This window comes from Gymnoscopelus microlampas, assembly GCF_963454915.1.
Source record: "Gymnoscopelus microlampas genome assembly, chromosome: 5".
Taxonomy (NCBI): domain Eukaryota; kingdom Metazoa; phylum Chordata; class Actinopteri; order Myctophiformes; family Myctophidae; genus Gymnoscopelus; species Gymnoscopelus microlampas.
This window is the reverse complement of record NC_139942.1, coordinates 23,868,013-23,891,162: the sequence shown is the minus strand read 5'-3', so window position 1 is coordinate 23,891,162 and position 23,150 is coordinate 23,868,013. Positions and strand designations below refer to the sequence as shown.

Sequence of the window (23,150 nt, the reverse complement as noted above, 5' to 3'; positions counted from 1 at the left end):
TGTGTGTGTGTACGCGCAAGTGTGTGTGTTTGTCTCTGTTGTGTAGTGTATGATGGCGCGCCTATGGAAAGCAGCCCTGCCGTCTCTCTGGGTCTCTCCATTTATATCTCCATTAATCACCGTTCCCACTGGGAGAGGGGGCACACAGAGGAGCCTTTCAAATGCAAAACACACTCTCTCCCTGCTTGTACACAGCAGACACACACACACACACACACACACACACACACACACACAGGCTGGCAGCCCCTTACAGTACAAGCCTGTCTTCCTTCTCCTGTCTCCCACACCTCCCTCGATCCATCCATCCATCCCTTACTCCTTTTCTGACCGTCTCCCGGGGAGACGAGGGGAGACGGCGGACAGTTAATCTTCTCATCAAGCATGTCTGTCCGTTAATTAATACCAAGGCTCCTCATTATTCTTGGGTCTCGTCATGTACAAAAAAAACTCCACCATGTTACCATCTGACGTGCTTCCTTTCCCTTCTTTGCCGTCATGTTTGAACTAGCAGCTCATTATGTCGGCCCTCTCTCGCCCTCTTCCTCCTACTCACACCACGCTCTCATTCTCATGGCTCGTATGTCCCATGTAAGCAACAAATTGGTCTGAAGCATGCATGAATATGTGTGTATCTGTGCATGTACGTGGTAAAATCATGTTAATTAAGCCATGTTTTATTCTTTGTTCTACGATGTACAGAAATTGCGGGAAATGGCCGATCTACAAGCTCACGTGTCAAATCATTTTGAAAAAGTTTTTTTAAGAGATTTACCCAAAATAGGAAAAGCAGTTTGAAAGTGCTCAACTGAATGCAAATGGACACATATTTTTACACCCTCAGAGTTAAATGAACACTGAGGATTCGACAGTGTAGGGAGACAGAGTGCGGCAGACATCCAAACAGGCCAGCAGGGAGGGAGGAAGGGTTTGTTTAGTCTATGTGTCCGCTGCCTGGCAGACGTGGCAGAGGCTACGCAGTATCTCTGCCTATCTGAGCTCATGTCATTCCCACGGCCGTGGATTATCTTCACCTCCCCTCCCAACCCAGAGCCTGGGAAATTATCACGAATAACGTACGTATTAATAATGAATTATAAAAATGAAACACTGGATGTGAAGTGAGTCTGAAAGACACAAAGTTTCCTACAAACCATTTTTTTAAAAGGTGTAATAAAGAAGGGCTCCTTCATGGTTCTGCAGAGCCGTTGTGGAACTGGTGCTGAACTGAAGACAACCCAGAGGCCCCTTGGCTTGGCCCCACCCACTGGGGGCCCCTTTTAGCCCATGTCCGACAGGGGGAGAGGGGGGGGGGGCTGAGGCCCAGTGCTGGCTGCAGTCACCCAAGCAGCTAGTATGCCGTCTACGTCTACATGGGCATGTCAGCTCAAGACACATAATAGACCCCAGGGTTATTCTGAGCGCGCATTCGCAGATCAGATTTTTTTTCATTGCGATTCAATGTTTGTTTGAGTGGTTTTTGAAAAGCGCACAAAACAAACAGGGAAATATGCACAGCGGTGGGGTGAGGCGGTGAGAGAGAGGAGAGAGAGAGAGAGAGAGAGAGAGAGAGAGAGAGAGAGAGAGAGAGAGAGAGAGAGAGAGCACAAGCAAGCGCCCCTAGGGGGAGAACTGCAGTCAGACGGAACGTGATTGGACGATCAGGAGGGCTGTTCCAGACGCTGTGAAGTTAGTGTTTCACTCACTGAGAGAGAGGGGGGAGAGTGAGAGAGATAGAGAGAGAGATGGAGACAGAGAGAGAGAGGGGCCCAGGCCCCCATAACTACCCACACTAGTTGTGGGCATTGCTTGTTTTCAGGGTGGGAGAAGAGAAACAGAAGAAGGCAGAGAGAGAGAAAGCGAGAGGCTGCAGCCGTGACGACTCTCCCTCTCTCTCACATGCCTTCTTCTGCTCCCATGAGAGGAGCTGTGTTTTCACAGTCAAGCGTCCGTCTGTCTGTCTGTCTGTCTGTCTGTCTGTCTGTCTGTCTGTCTGTGCTAATTCTCCTGTCTGGTAGAGCCTGACCAATGCCAGATTTTTGGGTCCGATTTTGGAGAGTCCTAGACCACTGATTACTAATGTTTTGACCTATAAAAAAAAGTGCAAATTTCTATTTGAGAAAAGAAAAATTGACTTGTGTGTTTGTGATTGATAACATTTTAAATTAAGCATATATTTTTATTTTATTTTACCACTAAAGCTCAAAATCTTTAAAATTTAAAAAATGTAAATGTTATAAATTCGATATAAATATGATTGGCTGCATAATTGCAGATACCGATGTCGTCAAAAAAGTATTTTAGGCAGTTGCCAGAGGTAATGTAGACAGTATATTATTGACTGAATCATAAACCGTTGTTTTTTTATTATTGCTTTACTGGCGTGCATGCAAACCCATCAACAAAATTATTGTCATAAACCATCTCAAGTTGTTGGATTATTGCGTGTACAATGAGTTCACTAACACAGGAGGAATGGAGGGAGGGGAGGTAATGCCACACTCTGTAACTGTTATGGCCTACCAATGATTTGAACCCCTCCGCAAAAAAGTTAAAATATAGAGATAAGAGATTTCTGCCCAACAAGTCAGAACACAGACACATCCTTATGTAATTCCGTCCACAGCTGGATGTGTCCTTGTGACTGAATCACATCATTTCACTCTTCTCCTCTTTCTTCCGTCACCGCTCACCCTCTCCCCCCCCCCCCCCCCCCCTCCCTCCCTTGGTGTCACTAGACGACCCGCCGCATCCATCAAGGTCGGGAGGCCTGTTCAATCGATACCTGCCATCTCTCCTCCACGTCCGACTCGCAGACGTAGCACACAAGTGGTCCTTTGCTTATGTAACCATCGACTTATCGGGTCATTTGGCCGCTTATTTTGTTACCGTCCTGCTAATTGGGGCCCCCGGGGGCGTATTGTCTGCTCGGAAGAGAGGACACACGTGGGTTATATCGTGCTGCAGATCGGTCTGGTCTCGGACGAAGAGGAGAGAGGAAGAGACGGTATGATGACGAGTGGAGGATGGGTGTGTTAATAATGACATGATGATCCGAGGGCAGGGGGACACTATGCGCGAGGACACGAGATGGAGGGGACAGGAAGGAAAGGGAGAAGTGGCGAGGAGATAAAGGGGAAGTAAATGAGAAGAAATAGAAGAGGGACGGAGAGAGAGAGACAGCAAAGCCAGAGCAGTGAATTATAAGCAGAGCTTGCCAAAACCCAATTAGATATCTTAGCTGACAGACCCACAGACACAGAGAGAGACTGACAGACAGAGAGAGAGAGACAGACAGACGAGAACAGACAGCCAAGGAAACAGGCTTCAGAGAGTGCAGCTGCGCTGGTCTGCGGTAATGAAGTCACTGGTTTCCAAATAGCAAAGAAGAGGAAGCCGGCGAGAGGCAGCTGTCTGACGTCTGCACCGCAGCCACTGTCTCAGTCTCAGTCGGGCTGGGGAGACAACACAGAGGAAGGCTGTTCTCTCTGTCTGACGCTGCTGACTCTGGGCCAAGAGGCAAGGCTATAAACAGGACACTGGCGGACACACAGACAGAGGCCCGATGGGGCACACACAGCTATAATGCCAACAGCACTCCTCAGCTAACAGTGTTTGAGAATATGGACAAAATATTGTCATTATGATTACAGCATTTGGTTTTACCCTTCATGAAAAAGTGCATGAATCTAAGATACCAACCAATGGGTAGACAGTAGACACAGACGTTTGCCTCTATTCTGATTACTTTGTTCATTCTTTTCGCTGTGTGTAAAAGATATGTTAAGTACTGTATATCTCCAGATATAATATAATATTGTCCACTGCCCGGTATTCTTAATAACCACAAAGTCAGTTTAATTATCTCCTGGGGATGTTGTGCTCTAGATATGCTGCAACACAGAGCCATGTCATAGCTCATGTCTGATGACAGGCCATGTAAACATGTAGCCCAAACAGACACAATGTCCTTCCAGCTAGACAGATATTTCACAAGGGAAGAACAGATCATCGAGTGGGAAGTTCTTCCCTTTTAATCTGAAAGAAGAAAAAAACCCAGACAGATATGACGACATGCTATCTCGTCTGAGGAAACGTGTGGACGCTCGTCATTCCCCTGAAGGACAAATGAACTCATTGTGTTTTAGGATAATGCAGTGACTCTGGAGATAAGCGGTTAGCTTGCGGTGGTCCAATGGCGGCATCTTTCTTGTGAACTTTGTTTACAGTGCAGGGAGCGGCCAGTTAGGTATAAACTGTACCTGAAGGCACAAAGGGCAGGTTTTTCTTTCCTATATGAGGGTAAAATGGGGTTTGAACTGCCCTGCTGCTTCTCACACCAAACATTCCCAACAGGATGCCGTTACTGGTAGCAGTTTAGGAGAGAGGGAGGGTGCAAGAAACTTCCAGAAGGCCAGTCTTGTTCATGTCTTCTGGCCTCGTGTGCCCCCCCCCCCCCCAACCCCAAACCCCCTCCACTCTCTCTGGAAAAAAAAACCTTGAACTAGCCGTCAATGTGCACATTGACACTGTGTGTAAATAAGGGCCCGTTGGGGGTAGTGGGTCTGGAATCGGGGTTAAACCAACATGCCGGGCCATCTCTTTCTGAAGGTATGTGTGGGGTGGTGGGGGGGGGGGGGGGGGCTAAGAGCCCCCTGGCTGCCTGGCTGGCCTTTCACTAACATCCACTGGGATGTGGAAACTGTGAGTCACTGTGGCAGCGCAGTGGGAGAGCCTAGACGATACGAGTCTGGAGGATGTTCAGGGTGAGAGACATGTCCGTCTGCTTCACTTCCTGCTAGCCCAAAACACACACATGAACACGCACGCTTTCCGCGTACATAAACACACGTGATTTTTCCATTCAAACACGCGCACATTACAGAGAGGGGTGGGAATTTGGAAGAGAACCTCGGTGTCCTGAGCAGAGGGCCAACAGTACTGGGTCACCTTGTTCCCTGGCTGCTGGCCTTTCACACGCTTCTGCATCCGCTCTGGGGGGGTTCCTCTTCCAACACCAAAAAGTCACCTGCTTCCTGAAGTCACGCAAGCAAGTGGCTTTCCAGGAACATGGCCATTTGTGATTGTGTGTCTGCGACTCTGCGTGTGTTTCAAAATGTCTGTGCACCACTATGGCATGACTGTGTTTGTGTCTGTGTGATTGTGTAAAAAGATTTCACTTCCACAATCATTAAACACAGCAGCACCATTGCCGATTAGGCCCTGCCCACAGAAGAATAGAGCAACAAGAAAACAAGGCAATAATAACAGCGGTCAACTAAAAAAAAGAAAAGAAAAGAAGTAATTAAAAGAAAAAGTTGAAGTAAAAAGAAACCCAATAGCAGCAGAGGAGGAAAAATCCCCCAGTGGTAGACGACACCTGAAAATTGTGGTGAGACAGTCAGACAGAGGCTCCAGAGAGACTGGCGAGGTGTGAGACATGGAGACAAAGATGCGTCATACTTGCCTCCAGTTACCAGCTTATTGCATAGTGATGGCGGCACTGCGCACAGACACACACCGCAAGGGACATTGGACTTGTCACACAGGCCTACTACACCTTGAGTGGGTGTATGTCTCTTTTCCTGTACCTGTACTGTATGTTCACAAATGTGCATCCATGTTCATACTATCTATTGTAGAAATCCCTAGTACTCTGACAAAATACAACCTGTGATGCCTTGTGAAAAAAGGTTGCTTTTTTTTTTTTACTTTTCTTTTTACAAGTTTTCACCCACAATGACATGGCCAAGTAGGGACCCCAAGTTGATAGTGGTTAAATCTTATAAGACAAACCTCTAGCCAAGAAACGGGGGGTTAGGCCGGGGTGCTGCAGGAATGCTGTTGGGGCGCTAGACCAGGGGTTCTCAACCTTTTCAGGCCGCGACCCCCAAAATAATGATATTATTTCCCGCGACCCCCCGCGTGCACGCGTGCGGTCCCGTTCGCGCGCACGAGCGGTCCCGTTTGCGCGCGCGAAGGTTATTTATTTATAATAGGTTATTTGATAATTGTTTATTATCAAAACATTTTTGCAAAAAGTGGGTAAATTGAGTAAATTAACTGATAAAACATGAATTAATGATAACATAAAAAAAATATTTTGTTAAAAAAAAAAAAAAAAAAACTTTTTTTTTTCTCAAATTCACCAAAAAATCTGGCGACCCCCCCAAATTATTTGGCGACCCCCCTGGGGGTCGCGACCCCCAGGTTGAGAACCACTGCGCTAGACGAGACAGCAGACGGCATTTCCGGCACACTCACACCAAGTTAAACACGCCGGGAGAAGGAGGGAGGGAGAGTGTGAGAGAGACCGGGAGCTTCTCGCTGGCTCGCATAGACATAACTGGATAGAATGCGAGCGGCGCTGGATTACAGTAGCGTGTGTGCTCCACTCTCATACCTGCACACACTATAAATACACGCTCTCATCTCCTGCATGTCTGCTCGGCATACACATGCACGCACACTCACACTGTGCTGGTGGCTTAACCCGCTGCCTGTCGCAGTGCTGCCACCACTAAGCTCTGTGAATCAGGGTTTTGCGGTGGGGTTCACTTCCAGTTCAATCCCTTTTAAAAGAGAAACGTATGGTGGAAAATACTGTGGTGGGTAATGTGTTCAGCATTCACTCCTTCAAGATAAGGATACATTAACCTTCACAGGATGGTGCACCTGTTTCTATATTTTAAGGTTTCTTTTTTTCTATGGTCTTGTTTCTACTGTCAATTTTTATTTTTATTTTGGAAATAAAGGCAAAAGCCAAACAAACAAAAAAGTCTTTCTGGATTGCTTGAATTGACAAAAAAAATGTTCGAATGTCTCCTACTGTAACAAGTCAAACCACATGAAACGGAAAAACAAAAAAATGCAAGCCAACCCTTCCTGACAAAATACAACAAAAACAACAAAGAACAGCCAGAGTCCACTGTGGTCAGGGGGAGGTCATGAGACATATGCCCGTCAATGGCACAGAAACAATCTAGAGCTTTTTTACCCCCTACTGACCGCTGACTTTTAGAAAAGGCTCGTTGGTACCACTGCTGTGACACTTTTTTTTTGTCCTCCAAAAATAATGAAAGAAAATATAAAGCCAGGAACAGCCCACTCACACTCCATAGAGTTCTGGCACTTAACACAAACTACTAGTAGGGTCATTGAGTCATTGGCCTGTCTGTGTGATAGGTGTACATGGGGACGAAGGGGCGGGATATGGAGATAAATAATTCCAGTTATCATATAAACATTTTTTTATTTTTAAGTAATAACCTTATTCTTAAAGTCTGCCTATGTGAGGGCTTTTAAAAGTAATCATTGGCAATGATTCGTTTTAAAAGCCCTCATGTAGGCCGACTGATTGGCAAGTAATAACCCCAGTTAAAAGGAGTGAAATGGCCCTTTTGTTCAATTACATTCCAAGCGACCCCTAGGTGACCTAAGGGAACAAATGATGCACTTCCCCTCTGGCTGCAGCCAGTTGGCCTGGCCTCATAAGATCAGATCAGGCCACGCATAATGTCACCACCTGTCCCAAGCCTCACTCACACATACTAGGTCAGTGCTGGTTTAAGAAAACACCAGCACTGATCACGTCTAGTCACAGCTGCAGGACATAGAGAACATGGGGCTGGATCATTACAGAAAGGAAGTGGGGGAGAACCAAGTACAACAGCCAACATGGAAAGTTTCAGCGCAAACCCAAACATAACGACCACAGCTCGGATTCGCTCCTTTCACCCCAGACAACTAGCAGCGACCTTGACAGCACATTTAAGCAAAAACCAAGACATGTGTTCCCAAGACAAACCTGGCTGGTTTCATTTATTAATTAGGGTGGACTTACTTTGTCTAGTGACCTCTTGAGCTTGTAGTGGAACTTCTCCTTGACCTCGTCTAAGAGCTGTTTGAGTTGGGGTTCCTCGGGCGTGCCCTGATACTTCCTGGCCAGCTGCAGGTAGCAAGGCCATTTGGCTGAGTCAAAGCCCCAGTGGCAGGTCCTCTTGTCGGGCGATTTGTGCGAGTGCATGACAAACTTCTGTGGTGAAAACAGCAACTGGCACTCCACGCACTGGATGCAGGGCGCCTCGGGCTGGGTGTAGAACTGGCGGACAAAGAGACCATGGCACTTTCCCAGACACTGGTGCTCAACCTGGAAGCTGGCCTCGCTCTCCTTGAGCAGGCCCTGAGTGGGCAGCTTGCCGCTGGAGTCGACAGGCAGGGCAGCCCCAGGGCGCAACAGCGCGTTGCACAGCCTCTGGGCGTCTGTCAGGGTGATGAGGCCACAGGAGGGCGCGTTGAAAGGCAGGATGCCCAGCACCTTGAGGATATGCAGCTGCTCGCCGTCGCAGCGCGAACAGTAGACGTAGAGCTCGTCACACACGCCGTTGATCTGCTGCAGAGAAAAGTCACGCAGCACCGAGTTGAGCACCTGGGGCAGGCAGAGGCGCTTCTCCCCACCAACAGCAAAGCACGAGATGGACTCTCCCTCCAGCAGGGAATGGGTCAGCTCAGTGGAGCTGTCGCAGGGCACCAGCAGAGGTCCACCTCCCAGCACCGGAGGGGAGGGCAGGGGAGCCATGCCACCGGCAGGGGACGCCTCGTGGCCTGTGCGGGCTGAGAAGGCAGCCGGGCCCCCTAGGGAGCTCTGGCTGCTGAGGGTGAACTGGGCGAGCGTATGTTTCAGGCCCGGGCTCAGGTCCAGAGCTTTGGCCGAGCCGAGCAAGTGCAGTTCGGCACGGCCCTCCAGGTCAGCCTCGGACTCGTCCATCTGCTCCCTCTTCACCTTGGGGGTGCGGGGCAGGGACTCCATGCTGCGGCGCTTAAGGTTGATCTCTGCCATCACACGCTTCTTTATGGGAGCGTCCTCCAGGCGCTCTCGGTAAAGTCGTTTCATGTTGCCCTTGAATGAGGTCAAGTCTTTGAAAGGAGTTTTCAAACTGGTCTGAGTGCTGGCCATGTCTGAGCACTGGGTTTTTGTCGTTCTGTCTGTCAGTTTGGCTGAGCTCCTCGTATATCCCTCCGAGTCTGTCTTTTCTCCTTATTTTGTTTCAAATTATACAAATCTTCTGGTACGCAGACACACGCATGATGGTGATTGAAGCAGAAGGTCTCAGTGTTTTGGTCTATTTCCTACAGCAAGAAGAAAAAAGGAGTTATTTAGAAAGAACAAATGTAGAGCAAGACATAAAGCACTAAGACTTCATTCTAACTATGTGTAATTTATATGCTCTCTACAGAGAGAATACAGGAAATGATCTCATCAACAAATGTTGTGGGGCATGAAAATACCCATAAGGATTTAAAATGTTTTATGGCCACTGGTGGTCGGGGGTTTAAGAGGTCAATGGCTGCTTACATGGACCACTAAGCCAAAAGGCCATTACCATACTTCACACAAACACAAGCCCTTTCAGCCCTTGTAATTGAACCCCAGCTGAATTTGCATCCAAGTTGTCACCAACTGCAGTGAAACAAAATTTCCAAGACACTGAAGACAGAGTGCTAATTTTAACAGGTGGTGAAACCAGTTGGTCCAACCCAAGCTAAAACCACTACTACACAGCCATTTTACCATTACACTGTGAACTATAGTATAGAGTCTAAATAAATCAAACAAATTAAAGCGCCCTTTCCAATCCACTGTCCCGTCTACTGTGTCTGCTCCCCCCATTTAAAACAATAAAAGGACCAACAGCGTCCAGTCCATTGCTTGGTTTGGTCATTACCTCCCCAGCATGACACCTAGTGTGGAATGAGGCGTTTTGTATAGCGTTATTACAGTCGTGAATGTTAACAGGAATAGCCTGTGTAGATGATAGAGGCTACTACTACAATATGACACCACCATTTAAAAGAAAACGTCGGATCGAACGTAATTAATAGTTACTTTTTTTCCTTTTCCCCTAAATCTGAGTAGCCAATTATTTTTTACCCTCCTTTTCGCCTCAATTCATTAGTTATGGCAATTAATTAGGAATTAATTAATAGTTACTTTGACGTTACAGTAGACACATTATGTAGTTCTGATCAAGTGCATTATTTTAGACTGATGAAATATTTTGTATTCTGATTATGCTCAAATGGATGCGGGCAGCATAAAACCACTCTAGAAAATCCTGTAGTGCACATAAATTGTTTGGTTTAGCTAACTGGATTTCAATACAGTAAGTTTTCCACAACAGAACCCCATGCAAATAGAAAGCTAGATCCTCTATACGACGCATTTAGAGCCGAACTCCACCACGGTCCGATCGGGGAAAAAGCAAAAGAATCGCTGCAATTAATCTCGTATGATGAACACCAATGCAGGCAGGGACCCCCAGCCAGTAGTGTAGCTGAACAATCTCTAACAACCAAACCCCATATGATCACCAAAACACTACAGTTTTTCCTATAATAACACATGGATTGTGTATGTTGAAAGAAACGTTAACGGACGGTAATATTACGGAGTTGAGAGCAGTGGTGCCATATTTTGTGAGAGAAATGAGCAACCATGTCTCGGAAAACAAGCCAAAAAGAAGCAAATAGGCCCCATGAGCACTTTAAACCTATAATATGCTTCAGCGATTTGAAAATAGCCGATCCCAAGCTAACAATCGCTTTCCATCGCCACGCGTTGTGAACTTGTAGATCCGCTATTTTCAAAAACTCTTGCAATAAAATGTGGAATATTTGGATTTTTTTTTTTGTTGAAACAACACAAATGGTGCCTGGCACGAAACATTATCATGAAAATATTCCTCAAAAGTCGCTTATAATAAGCCAACATGGCAACACTGTTGAGACTACTGTATGAAGCCCTCCTTTGGGATGATCGGCTCCCAAGGACACCAGTGCCCCCCCCCCTCCCCCCGTCTGCGGGTGAACTGTACTTCAGCCCCCCCCCCCCCCCCCCCGGCCAGCCAGCCCAGCCACGACGGCAGCGGTATGCAGACACACACCACTGATAATGACATTCACTGTCTACAGTCTGGGTCTGGTCATAACACACACACACACACACACACACACACACATACAAGTAAATCCTCTGGGCGTTTATAGCTTTGTTTTTTTGCCAAACCAATACATGTCACAATCACAGACAGACAGACAGACAGACAGACAGACAGACAGGGTCGGGCTGTTTATACCCCCCCCCCCCCCTCCTCACTTGATTCCGTTTAGAGAGTGAAAACATTCAACATTTCCAATCAATAAGCGTACATGATAATAATATATCAGACGACAGAAGGAAAACACGGACATGTCTGTAGTAGAGGCTACGTGCTTTGCTGTGAGGAGGAGGCGAAGGCGTAGCTTTTCCACTGTAACACATTATGGGAGAAATGTCTCGTCGTTTTTCACTGAATACACTCTCCACCAGTTTAGTAACATTAGCTAGCCTTCATGGCTACTACAAGCAGCACGTCCAGCTAATATAACCATAACCTGACTGCTGTGGCGGCGGGGACGACCGTGTCGCCCGCAATAATGTAAATAAATAAAGATCAGGTCGCGTCTGTTAGCTTATATTTTTTCTTTTCTTTTTTTTTAAGCGAGCGACACCCTCGCCTCGCGCGAGCGACCATACATGAGATTTACATACACACATACATACAGCGTGTGAGTGTCTCTCTACCACCACCGCTCTCTCTCTCTCTCTCTCCCCTCTCTCACTCTGCGGCATTTTAAACCCCCCTCAAAACGAAGCGTATTATGTTATATTCCACCATTTACGATTACGACCACCACCAACAACGTCAACATTGAAAACAAGAAATGTCTGTCGCTAGTATAGTAAACACTTGCCTGTAAACACGGGTGTGTGCGCGCGTGTGTGTGTCTCCGCCGTGGTACTGCTGTATACAGAGTCCTCCTCCGGCCGCGGTCTGCTACGGTACTGACTGACTGACTGGAGCGCTGCGTGCTGCGGCCAGCCCCGCGACGCTCCTCCGCGTGACGTCACGGAGCTGGATGGATGCACGGGGCTGCTGCTGCTGACTGGAGACGTCATGCAGGGGGTGTCTTGTCTGTCTGTCTGTCTGTCTGTCTGTCTGGGTTTTACCCTATATTATAACTCATTGTTTTTTTTTTTTACCAGGAGAGCAAAAGAGTATTAAGAAGAGAAGACCACACACAATTCAATAAAAAAGCAAGTGTCAGAACTATATATTATGTATACATGTATATAGATGTATATATGTATATATATATATATATATATATATATATATATATATATATATATATATATATATATATATATATATATATATATATATATATATATATATATATATATATATATATATATAAAATTGTGGCAAATACAGGCCAGTTTTATTTTTTACATAATGTTTCTCCCTGTAGTTGTGTATTGTTGGCCTTTCCCTTTCACAAGGTGCTAGTTGTTCTCACAGGGGGTGTGATGATTATTATACCTTCATTACAGCACACCCAGCCCCCCTCCTCCACCCCCCACCCTCTCTCAGTATCAGATTGTCCCGTGTCCCCACCCCATCCCCCACCACCACAACCACAATCACCACCACACTTTTAAGTAATACTTTTGACAGACAACTCATGACAATACAGTTTTATTGAATGAATCAGATGCTCTGGGGGAGGGGTTGAAACATACTGGCTACATTAAGCTGGTTTGTCACTATCAGCTCTGCTCTGTTGTTGGTCGGAAGCTGTGTTATTGACACAGCCTCAGTTGGCATCTGCTGGCACAAAACTCACATGGCAAAGGGTTGCGCCATCATTTCAGGGTTTGTTGTGTCAGATTTGTAAAGAAAAAAAGAGAGTGAGATAGAGAGGGAGAGGTCGTTTGAGGATAAAAGGCAGACAAACATGTAAGGGTTAGTATGGGGGTTGTTGCGGCATGTCTGTCTGTCCCTGGAGAGTCCCCCTTCCCCCAACCCTCTTTATGGGCCTACCGTCTGAATAAGGTCAAGAGGTCAGGTAGACCATTCCGCTTTCACTGATGGAATTAATGTTATCTGCTGTGTGAAGGACAAAATCCATTATTATTAGCCATTATTAAGAAATTTATGTTAGTTCATTTTCATTGTTCATATATTGATATATACAATATATACACACACACACACACACACACACGCACGCACGCACGCACGCACGCACGCACGCACGCACGCACGCACGCACGCACGCACGCACGCACGCACGCACGCACGCACACACACACACACACACACACACACACATCCGACAATTTAATAACTAGCCTAAAATAATTCCTTTTGTCAAAATAGAAGTGAACATAGTTTAACTCCTTGAACACCTTGTTAGCAGAATCCCCTGACCCCCACCCCCTCCCATACTTTCTCTGTAAATATACCTTATGATTCTACTTAGCTTTATTCCATTATGTTTTGTTGTATATTTTGTACGGTATATATTTATTGTATTTTCTGTATTATATGTATGACTGATGAATTGAGTACAAAGGATCACAATGGAAACAAGCCCCTGGGGCTTTTTGTGTTATCCTTTTAGCATAACCTTTGACTGTACCACCTGTACTGTTAATAAGCATGTTGATAAAGTATTCAATCAATCAATCAATCAATCAATCAATCAATCAATCAATAATCCTCCAGAAAATGATTATAATTTTAATTGTTACCAAAGCTTATGTGTCAGGTGCTTTATGTTTCTTAATTGGCTAACAAAATAGTCCTTTAGCCCCCCCCCCCCCAAATTGGACATAAAGATCTTCTTGGTGTTTTAATGTGTTTATATTATTTCTAAGAAGGCCTACCTTGTTTCCACCAGGCTGAAAGGCTGGGAGGCGGACATTATGTTTTTTGTCGTGTGTTTGTGTCTGTCTGTTTGTCTGTGGACAGCTAATCATGTGATCAATATCTATCAGTCAGAATTTTCATAATAATACTGATTTGCTATGATTGGCTTCCAAAGTTTGCAGGAAGGGCCATTTGACAAAAATGCCACAAATCATGAATGCATAGTTCTGGGTCCTATAGCACAAGTACGTTTTTTGAAGATTATACATTTGCATGTTATAGTAACCCCAAAAATCCCAAACAACCAAAACAAATGTGTGTAAAATGTTGATATTTCTTATATGTTTAATACAGCTTGGGATCAGATTAACCCCAAACCACACCGATAGGCACTGTGTGCACAGCACATTGAAAACATATCATCATGGGAATTTCATGTTTACCCAGTAGTAGTAACCATCAAATTATTCAACCATCAAGTCATTATTTTATTATAAATCTATCATTTATTTATGTTAAACATTGAATGGGGTCAAATTGATCCCAAACATAATAGGAGGGTTAAACACATTGTAGTCTGTTCTTAACTGGGATCTTTCATCTAAAGGTTATCATGCTCTGTCTGCACAGCCTGTGCTGGCTGCAAGGGGCTGTTTTTCTTTTTCTTTTTTTAGCCCTGAGAGTACGCAGTAAGCCCTGTCTGTCTGTCTGTCTGTCTGTCTGTCTGTCTGTCTGTCTGTCTGTCTGTCTGTCTGTCTGTCTGTCTGTCTGTCTGTCTGTCTGTCTGACTGACTGACTGACTGACTGACTGACTGACTGACTGACTGTCTCACAGTCTGATGTCACAGGTCTACAAGAGAACAGAGAAGGCTTGATAAAGCTTTGATAAACAACACTGCCAAACGTTTCAACCGTTGCCACTACCCTCGCCTGCCACGCTCCCTGACAGCAAGGTCAGCAGTAGTATTATGAGAGCAGATGCGGTGTACACCCTGTCCAGCTCCAGAGAACAACAGGAGGGACATTGATTTTCCTGTAATAACATCACTCCGCGTGCTGCAGGGAGTAAATGAATCTCATATGTGCAATAACATGACCGGCGCTGATTGTTCATTAAGGGGGAAAACACAAAGCAGCAGGACGGGGTGGTATGGTTAGTGGCAGGGGAGTAGGGATTCACAGACAGAATATAACGGACTAGCACATTGATAGACCTCTCTATTAGCTTAGGCTCCATCTCAAGTGTTATTGGACTTAGCACTAAGTGGGCCCCAGGGACCCACACCTCACAATCATTGTCATACATCCTCGCTCGAAAGTTGATGTTGGGATATTGAAATGTGTCCCTTGCTGTACGGTGGTCAGATGTGCAAAATGGTTCTACTGTGGCAGTGCTCTTCTAATGCTGAATTTATGCTCCGACCTACGATTAAGTATAGATCGAGCTGAAGGTCACACACACAAGTGCACATGTAGATTTCACACCATAAGGATGACACACATCTAATCCGTTGAGCTATAGGCCTATAGTAGTATGCTATTTGATGGACACTTTTATCAAAAGAGCCTTGAAGTTCCACGAGTGCTTTTAGTTTCCTTATGTGAGCCCAGAGGGATCATATGAACCACTGACTGCTTGTGTTTATCAATGAGTTCCCATTGGTCTCATCTCCCAGCTCCTCTGGTAGCTGACTGAATAGCCTAATGACACTAAGTAGCCTATACAGTATATTCAGTGAATGTTACAATAGAATTATTCCAAATCCAATTGCTTAAGTGACAAATCATTTGTCCCCATGAGTCAGATCAAGTGTATGTACACCACAGTATGCAGGTGTGTATGACTAAAGTGGCCAACAGTCAACTCTGAGTGTCAACTACTGAAGCGAATGGTAATAGCATTTGCGATAACGCAAATGTGTGGTTAAAGTGAAGACACTACTGTATCACTATCTTCATCATTTGTACCATGTAATAAGTGACACTGATGGTCCTTGTTGATCAACCTATGTCACTCCTACACACTGATTAGCTCAGTGCTAGAGACATAAGCTCCAGAAAGCAGAACACACACACCTTGGAGGTGCGGTGTGTTTTACTAAAAGGACTGCATTTAGCACTGAGTGTGACTCTGCTATTGCTTAAAGAATCCCTTCAGGGACAGGATAAAACATCCAACAGATGAGAGCAATTAAAACAGGATGTTTTTTCAAATTCCCCTTTCCGTTTTACACCATTAATTATACAAGGTTAGACTTTCCCCGTGTCTTCCACGGGGTGACGTGGAGCCACATTGCCTGGGGAGGCGAGCCCCTCACACTCTGGCAGAGAGGGCACCAGAGCAATGTCAAACACAGCATCTTGGGAATACAGAACTGGGCATAGACATTCATCCTCGTCCTTCGTGCGGCAGTGCTGAATTTGTCTCTCGCTGTCATACAAGGGGAGTAATTTTCCACAAAATCTTTCTCAATTGAGACAATATACAATGGATTAGAGGAGCAGGATGTGAAATAAGCCGTGCACAATGGTTTTCTATCCGGCATTGTATTGCAGCTCACAAATCAATCCGTTATATTATTTTTGACACATCATCATTTCCATGGCCCCTTTCTTTCACCTCTCAATGCCGAGCGCTGTGTGAGGGCAGAGGGGAGAGCTGTGGTGTCGGTGACCTTTTCACCTCGGGGGTGGGGGCGGGGGGGTGTCGAGTGCCTTCTAAAAGGCCGCCCGAATCACATGACCACATTAGCCACAAGCAGCTACACTGGAAAAGCTCAAACTTAACGACTCAACCCTAATTTACATTTAGCCATAGCCTATCCGTTCACCAAAAACAACTGATTTTCAACTTAAGTTTTATAGTAGCAATAGGTACACAAAACCAGCACATTGCAGGCGGCTGTGTGAACTGACAGAAATGTTTGAGGGAGCTCATCGAATTCAAATCATTTTGCTACTCAGAACCAGCTATCGACTCCCAACCCTTAGCCATCATTAACAGCATTAAAAAAATGTAGATGCATGGTTACAGACCTAACGGCACATAATTGATTTAGTTTTGTATGAGTACATTGGGTGCAGAGGAAATGCATTTGATAAAAACTAGACCTCTTGGCTTCACATTCTCAAGAAAACAGTAGACAGTTGTTGGCTTTATTACTGGATATCAGGGTTGGGGTTGATTCACTTTATCTGAAATGCACCATATCCTATAGGCTATACTTTTATAGATTTTCTGTAATAACCTTTTCACAAGACATTTAAAAACAAATACGGTATATGTCCTGAAGTAACTCAATTATTACTAGTGAATTCACCTCCTCCTAATATGCATCAAACTTTAACTTTATTTCATTCCAACACTAAGAAACATGAATTATTGAGACACATTGACGCCAACACCTATTACAACAAGGAGGGAAATAAAATGTTTATTTCACTTTAACTGTTTTGTTTTTTTACATACTGTAAATAAAGGTCAGCAGAGTCCAGTGGGTGCTTTAATTCAGCCCACATAGATCACGCATCATCACCAGTCTTTCTTCAACCAAAAGTGGCCCCACAGGGTTCACCCAATAACAATTAGGAATCAATGTATTGATTAAAACAAGTGAATCAACTGTAAATCTGATTCATAAAAGGTAACAATAAAACAATAACAAAAAAGAAAATAAGGTGTAACATTTCTTAGATGTCATCGCTGTCGGGTGGAAACCTTGTAAGTCCAAAACCGTTACTTTTCAGGGAATGGAAAAAAATATCCTGTAGTTATTTAGTCACAAGCTTAATACTTTTCATTGATTAAATATCTATACAACCCACAGTCTTAACCACTTTCAATCTGGAGGCCCTATAAAAAAAAATAGAAATAAAAAAAGGGGAAAATTGAAGATCTACAAGCTCACAGTCCATTAGGATGTGAGCTTATATCGATCGGCCAATTTGCAACTTTTGCGCGACACTGTCATATGATGAAGTATAAAATAGGGCATTAATTTATGAAAAAAACAAAAAGATGAAATATGGAGATACAAGGATTCCGCCCGACAGTGACGATGTGCTTGTTCCTCCTATCACCACGTGGGCCCATAAACATTTTCTAGGTAGAGTTTAACTTTGACTGGAGAAGAGTCAGAAAGTTCATGCTTTATCGTTTGCCATCATTCACCCAACTCGGGAGTCAGGAGGGGAGAGAATGGCTCATGGGAGCGTTTATACACTTTAAAGCAGTCTGATGTTTTACAAAAATCTCATCCAAGAAATTCATTGTGGAAATTAGAAATGGTCAAAATGCAGAGTGCCATTCTTTGTACAGCAGACACATTATTACAGTTCGCGAGCCACGTTTCAGGGGTCTAAGAACAGATCCCTTGGGGAGGGTGGGCTCCTAAACGAGTAACTGCATCATGTCTGGACTTTGGACATCAAACTGAGCACTCATTTCAACAATCACTTTGTACTTAATTAAACAATGACAGACATACATGGAATGGAGAATCGGTAGAAAAACAAAATGGTGAAAACAGAATGTACAGTAACAAGCTTCAGAAAAGGCATAGCATCATAAAAAAAAGATGAACAAAAAATAATCTGTATATATAATTTCTATGACAGCACATATTCCTATTTGTATATACTGTACCTTCTAAATCGTACCGGCAAGACGTCGTTCTCTGCAAATAATTTTGGTCCTGTGTGAACGTAGATTGTATGGATGGTGTGCATAGCTATAGCCAGTGCCCCAGACTTAGGCATCATGTCCTGCTCTCTCAAAGCCCAGCTCCACACAGTAAATGCCTTCATTCACAGTTTGTCAGTATATCTACGCATTATTAGTGTTGGTTGGTTTCTACTACAAACGTTCCCTCACTCTGGAGGGAACTGGGTCAGCAACCAGGAGCCTTCTCTGTTCAAGAGGTGTGTGCAACATCATCACAGGGATTCACCACCACAACCCTTTTGGCCAGAGGTCAAACCAGGCTGGATATTAACACTTAGAACATATATTATATATATATATATATATATATAATATGATATATATATATATATATATATATATATATATATATATATATATAATATGATATATATATATATATATATATATACATATATATACATATATATATATATATATATATATATATATATATATATATATATATATATATATATATATATAATATGATATATATGTATATATATATATATATATATACATATATATACATATATATATATATATATATATATATATATATATATATATATATATATATATATATATATAATATGATATATATATATATATTATATATTATATATATATAGACTGCTATGTCATCATTAAATAACATGAAAAAAATATATAGGTTAAGTTTTTTCTTCTTTTTTTTTTTTTTTTAAAGGCTAGTGTTCCGTTTCCTCTGCCCTGTACAGATACGGTGCTGCAACAACACTAATCCATATGGACCTCACAATGACGACAAAAAAAAGAAAAAAAGAAAGATGGTCAATTATGTCCAACTGTGATCTGGCTAGGAGCTAAGAAAGGCCTTGTCTATCATTAATGGTTGTCATATATACAAATAAAATATGCATTAAAAAAACAACAACATGGAGAGGAGAGAGAGAACATAATGGTTCACTTTTCATGGACTATCCCTCCCACCCACCCTCCCACCCCATGTCCAGCAAACATGGAAGAACCTTGTAGCTTTGACAGCTACGTAATGCAGCAGCCCCCCATACACACACACAGATGACCACATTGATATCAGTGCCGATTTGATATGATATACAAAAATAATTAAGAAAATGAAGGTAGGCTTAAGGACTAGTGGTTATAAATGGCAGAGTGTGAGATTGGTTTTGGCAAGTAAGCGTTCTACGGAGTGCGCTCACGGCTCTCGAACAGAAGGTCGATGTTGTTGGGTTGTTTTCTCATAACCATGCAGCTGAAGACACTGAGACGCCATGGAAAGTGTTGTCTGTGTGTGTGTTTGTGTGTGAGTATTGAATATGCATGTGCATTGGTTCCCTCACACACACTCCTCTGCTGACATCAAGAGCGGGTTGATGTACTCGAACCCTTCAAACTCAGACTGGTCAATCTTCTTCACCACATCACTGAAACAACAGAATATTGGTTAAAAACATTTGCCTTCATCAGATTTCTGGAATAACATCACAAGAATGCCTCAGTTGAATCAGAAACGTACTCGTCATCCGGCGTAAGCTGGATTGGCTCATTGGTAAACTGGGCATCAAAGTTGTCCAGTCCAAACTCTCCTGAGATGTTGGGCTTGAACGGAGGAACCACTTGCTTCTGCTCCATCTGAAGAAGAAAAAACAACCAACCAACCATGAGATCCACTTAATAAATGTCACTAAACGTACATGATCACAGCCTACTCATGAGGTGAATGTTCAGTTTGTTAAAAACCCAGATGTTATTTGAACCCAGATTCAACTGCTCCTGTAACCAAGCCCACCAAACTGCTGCTGCAGATGCTGCTGTAAATGTTGCGAGTCAACTTGCCTGGATCAATAATGTTTTCGCTAGGATGTCAACTGCTACATGAAAGAGGCTATGACATGTGGATTCATTTAAAAAAAGGTGATGTAGCCTAGAAAACAATACATATAAAAGTATAATTATTAGGAGCCATTTCAAAACCCACACATATGCTCTCAAAAGTCCCATCTAGCGATCATCTCTGCTGCTCTTTGACAGCATTCAACTGTGTACAAGCAAATAGACTGTGTGTACTTCTGTCCCTCCATTTCCCATGACACAAGTAGCTACTCTCCCTGTAGCCAGACTGGTGGAGTGAAGGGGCAGGTGTGTGTGTGTGTGTGTGTGTGTGTGTGTGTGTGTGTGTGTGTGTGTGTGTGTGTGTGTGTGTGTGTGTGTGTGTGTGTGTGTGTGTGGGGGGTGTGTGCGCGTGCGTGTGTGAGAGAGGGAGAGAGACAGTCAGACAGACAGACAGAGAGAGGAAGTGTAACTCGATCACTCCAGTTTGACCAATGGGTGGGTCCCTGCAGCCCAGACCAAACAGGGGAAAAGAACTCATGGCAATATCCTGGTTGCCTTACATGCCCTGCCTACCGTTATATCTGTCTGTCTATCTTTTTCCCACGGCACCGGCCAGCCAAGCCATGGACATACAAAGCCAAATTTAGTACGGCGCATGCGCATGACAAACTGTCTACTGGTGAACGACACATAGAAGGGACAAACTGCAAACACCCATGGCTAAAATGCTGCAAGGGACATACACATCCATGGAAGAGTGTATGTTAAACGTTAGCTATTGTCTCAATTTCTTATGCAATTCATAAAACTGTGTGGGTGAATTAACGTTAGAGTTAACGACATCACATATTGTTCGTTTTTGTAATCGTCATACGAAACGCTACATTATGCTGGACGTTGTCATAACTGATAAAATAAACTGATAATGAAGTGCCTATTGTTAAACCTAAAGTGCCTATTTACTTATTTGGAACAAGTGGAGCATTTGAATAGACCACTGATCAAAATCTTTTGCTGCCCGCTCGATAATAAAGAGGGTTTTGTGTGGGTGAGTTACAGATGTTCATTAAACCAGTCTAATGAAAACGCCTAAACTGGAGACACCTAGATTTGGTACCAGCAATCAAAAGTGCAGTTTTCCAGAATATGCATAATTGTTTGGCACGTTTCTGTTTTTACTGTACAACTTTTCAAACATTTGAAACTGAATACACATTACTGCATTAGGAAACCACAATAAGAGGTTAAACTGTTACCACGACTTTGATGTATAAAATATGATTTTATTCTTGTATATCTGCATCTTTGAGCAAGTCTGTCCATCTGTGCAATATGCATGTCTGTCCTTGCAACCGTCTGTCTTAGAAGCTCGGACTCTCTGCCTGCATGCCCGTCTGTCAAGTGCTTTCCTGTCTACACACGACTTCCTATCTGTCTTTCTTCCACCTATCCATTTCTTTCCCGTTGCAGTCTCTGCTTGCCTCAAGGACATTTGCCTAATAATGCTCAGCCCTGACAGACCGCCTATTGCCCGGAGGAGGGGATGTCTGTTTAGGTTATTTGGAGGTGGGGCGGGTTCCTGTGTACTTAGATTTGAACTTCCGCTGTCTAGTAACCAGTCTTCTTCACCTCTCTCTCCGTAGATCAATATATGGATCTAGTTTGACCTATTCGACAAACGCATTTGTTTTCTTCATCAGACCTTGCGGTGAATGCAAATCATGACTCACGTCTCTGCTGCAGCAACCCGGTTCAAATAAAAACAATAAGAGAGAGACAAAGAGAAAACAATAAGAGGGTGATGATGACTCACAAGGTCCCAGTCGACGTTCCGGAAGAACGGATGGCCCATGATGTCAGCGAAGCCCGTCTGAGGGTGGCAGCCCAGACGCTCCTTAGGCTCCTGTGGGAGAGAGAAAAAGAAAGAGAGGGTGAAGTAAGGGTGAGACACAGATGTAAAGACTGGGGATTGGTGATGGTGTGAGAGAGAGTAGCAGAATAAAACAGAGAGAGACAGAGGGGAATATAACAGGGTGAGAAAGAGGGACAGTGAGCGATAAAGGAGTGGGAAGTAGGTGATGAGTGGTGAGAGGCCCGCAGAGACAGACAGACGGGAGAGATGGTGGGGAAACAGGAGAGCGAGAGACGCTCGCAGACGACGGCAAACCCAAAGTAACAATAATGGTGTCTCTCCTTTGGCTGTCTGAACCCTGCTTACCTTGTTGAGGAATCCCTTGAGGACGCTGGCAGCCTTGACTGACAACGAGCGGGGGATTCGGATCTGTTTTTCCAATATTACTGCACAAGGGGTGACACACACACACACATACACACACACACACACACACACACGATAAAGGGGACAGGGGTTAGATTGACAGATCCCCTGTGGCTTGGATGACAGTGGATGCCACAGACACCGCAACAGAGGTTATTGTCGGGGGGCTATGACCATGTTGAAACGGCATACTGTAACCGTTTTACCCACACGTCATTAGCGGCTTTTTATAAAGTGCGTGGAAAAAAATTGGTAACATTATAGTTTGAATCCATTAGAAAGCCAGCACGGAACCCGAGATACCTGCTTGCACAGCTGCTATAAAAAGGGGAACAGTCAGACACCGTATTCATTCTGACTAGACTAGGCAATTAGGAAGGCGTTGGATCCAACTGCTAGCTCTTTTCCCCTACCAGATTCAACCCTTTAACCACCTATATACATTGACCGGGGTCCCCTGGGTGTCTATACTTGGTCCCCTCTCTTTTCGCCCTCTACACCAAATCTCTTCACTAAAAATAGCCGACTTACAAGCTCACAACGCGTTGCAATGCAACACGTTGTGTGGGCT

General features: G+C 44.1%; 2 protein-coding genes across 3 annotated transcripts in view; both read right to left on the bottom strand.

Annotated features, from left to right (window-relative positions):
- Positions 1-11,887, bottom strand: part of skila (SKI-like proto-oncogene a) — a gene marked incomplete at its 3' end in the record, with an annotated part of 36,146 nt that extends 24,259 nt beyond the window's left edge. For both annotated transcript variants that reach the window (XM_084058545.1, XM_084058546.1), the window contains exons 1-2: positions 11,794-11,887; positions 7,844-9,129 (exon numbers count right to left, since the gene is read on the bottom strand). In XM_084058545.1, the coding sequence (XP_083914671.1) occupies positions 7,844-8,956 (1,113 nt within the window). In that variant the 5' untranslated portion in view covers positions 8,957-9,129; positions 11,794-11,887. The remainder of the gene's footprint in view (positions 1-7,843; positions 9,130-11,793) is intronic.
- Positions 11,888-19,021: 7,134 nt separating this feature from the next.
- prkci (protein kinase C, iota) overlaps positions 19,022-23,150 on the bottom strand; it is a 38,061-nt gene continuing 33,932 nt past the window's right edge. The window contains exons 15-18 of the mRNA XM_084056609.1: positions 22,520-22,599; positions 22,115-22,204; positions 19,985-20,100; positions 19,022-19,892 (exon numbers count right to left, since the gene is read on the bottom strand). Of these exons, the coding sequence (XP_083912735.1) occupies positions 19,805-19,892; positions 19,985-20,100; positions 22,115-22,204; positions 22,520-22,599 (374 nt within the window). The 3' untranslated portion in view covers positions 19,022-19,804. The remainder of the gene's footprint in view (positions 19,893-19,984; positions 20,101-22,114; positions 22,205-22,519; positions 22,600-23,150) is intronic.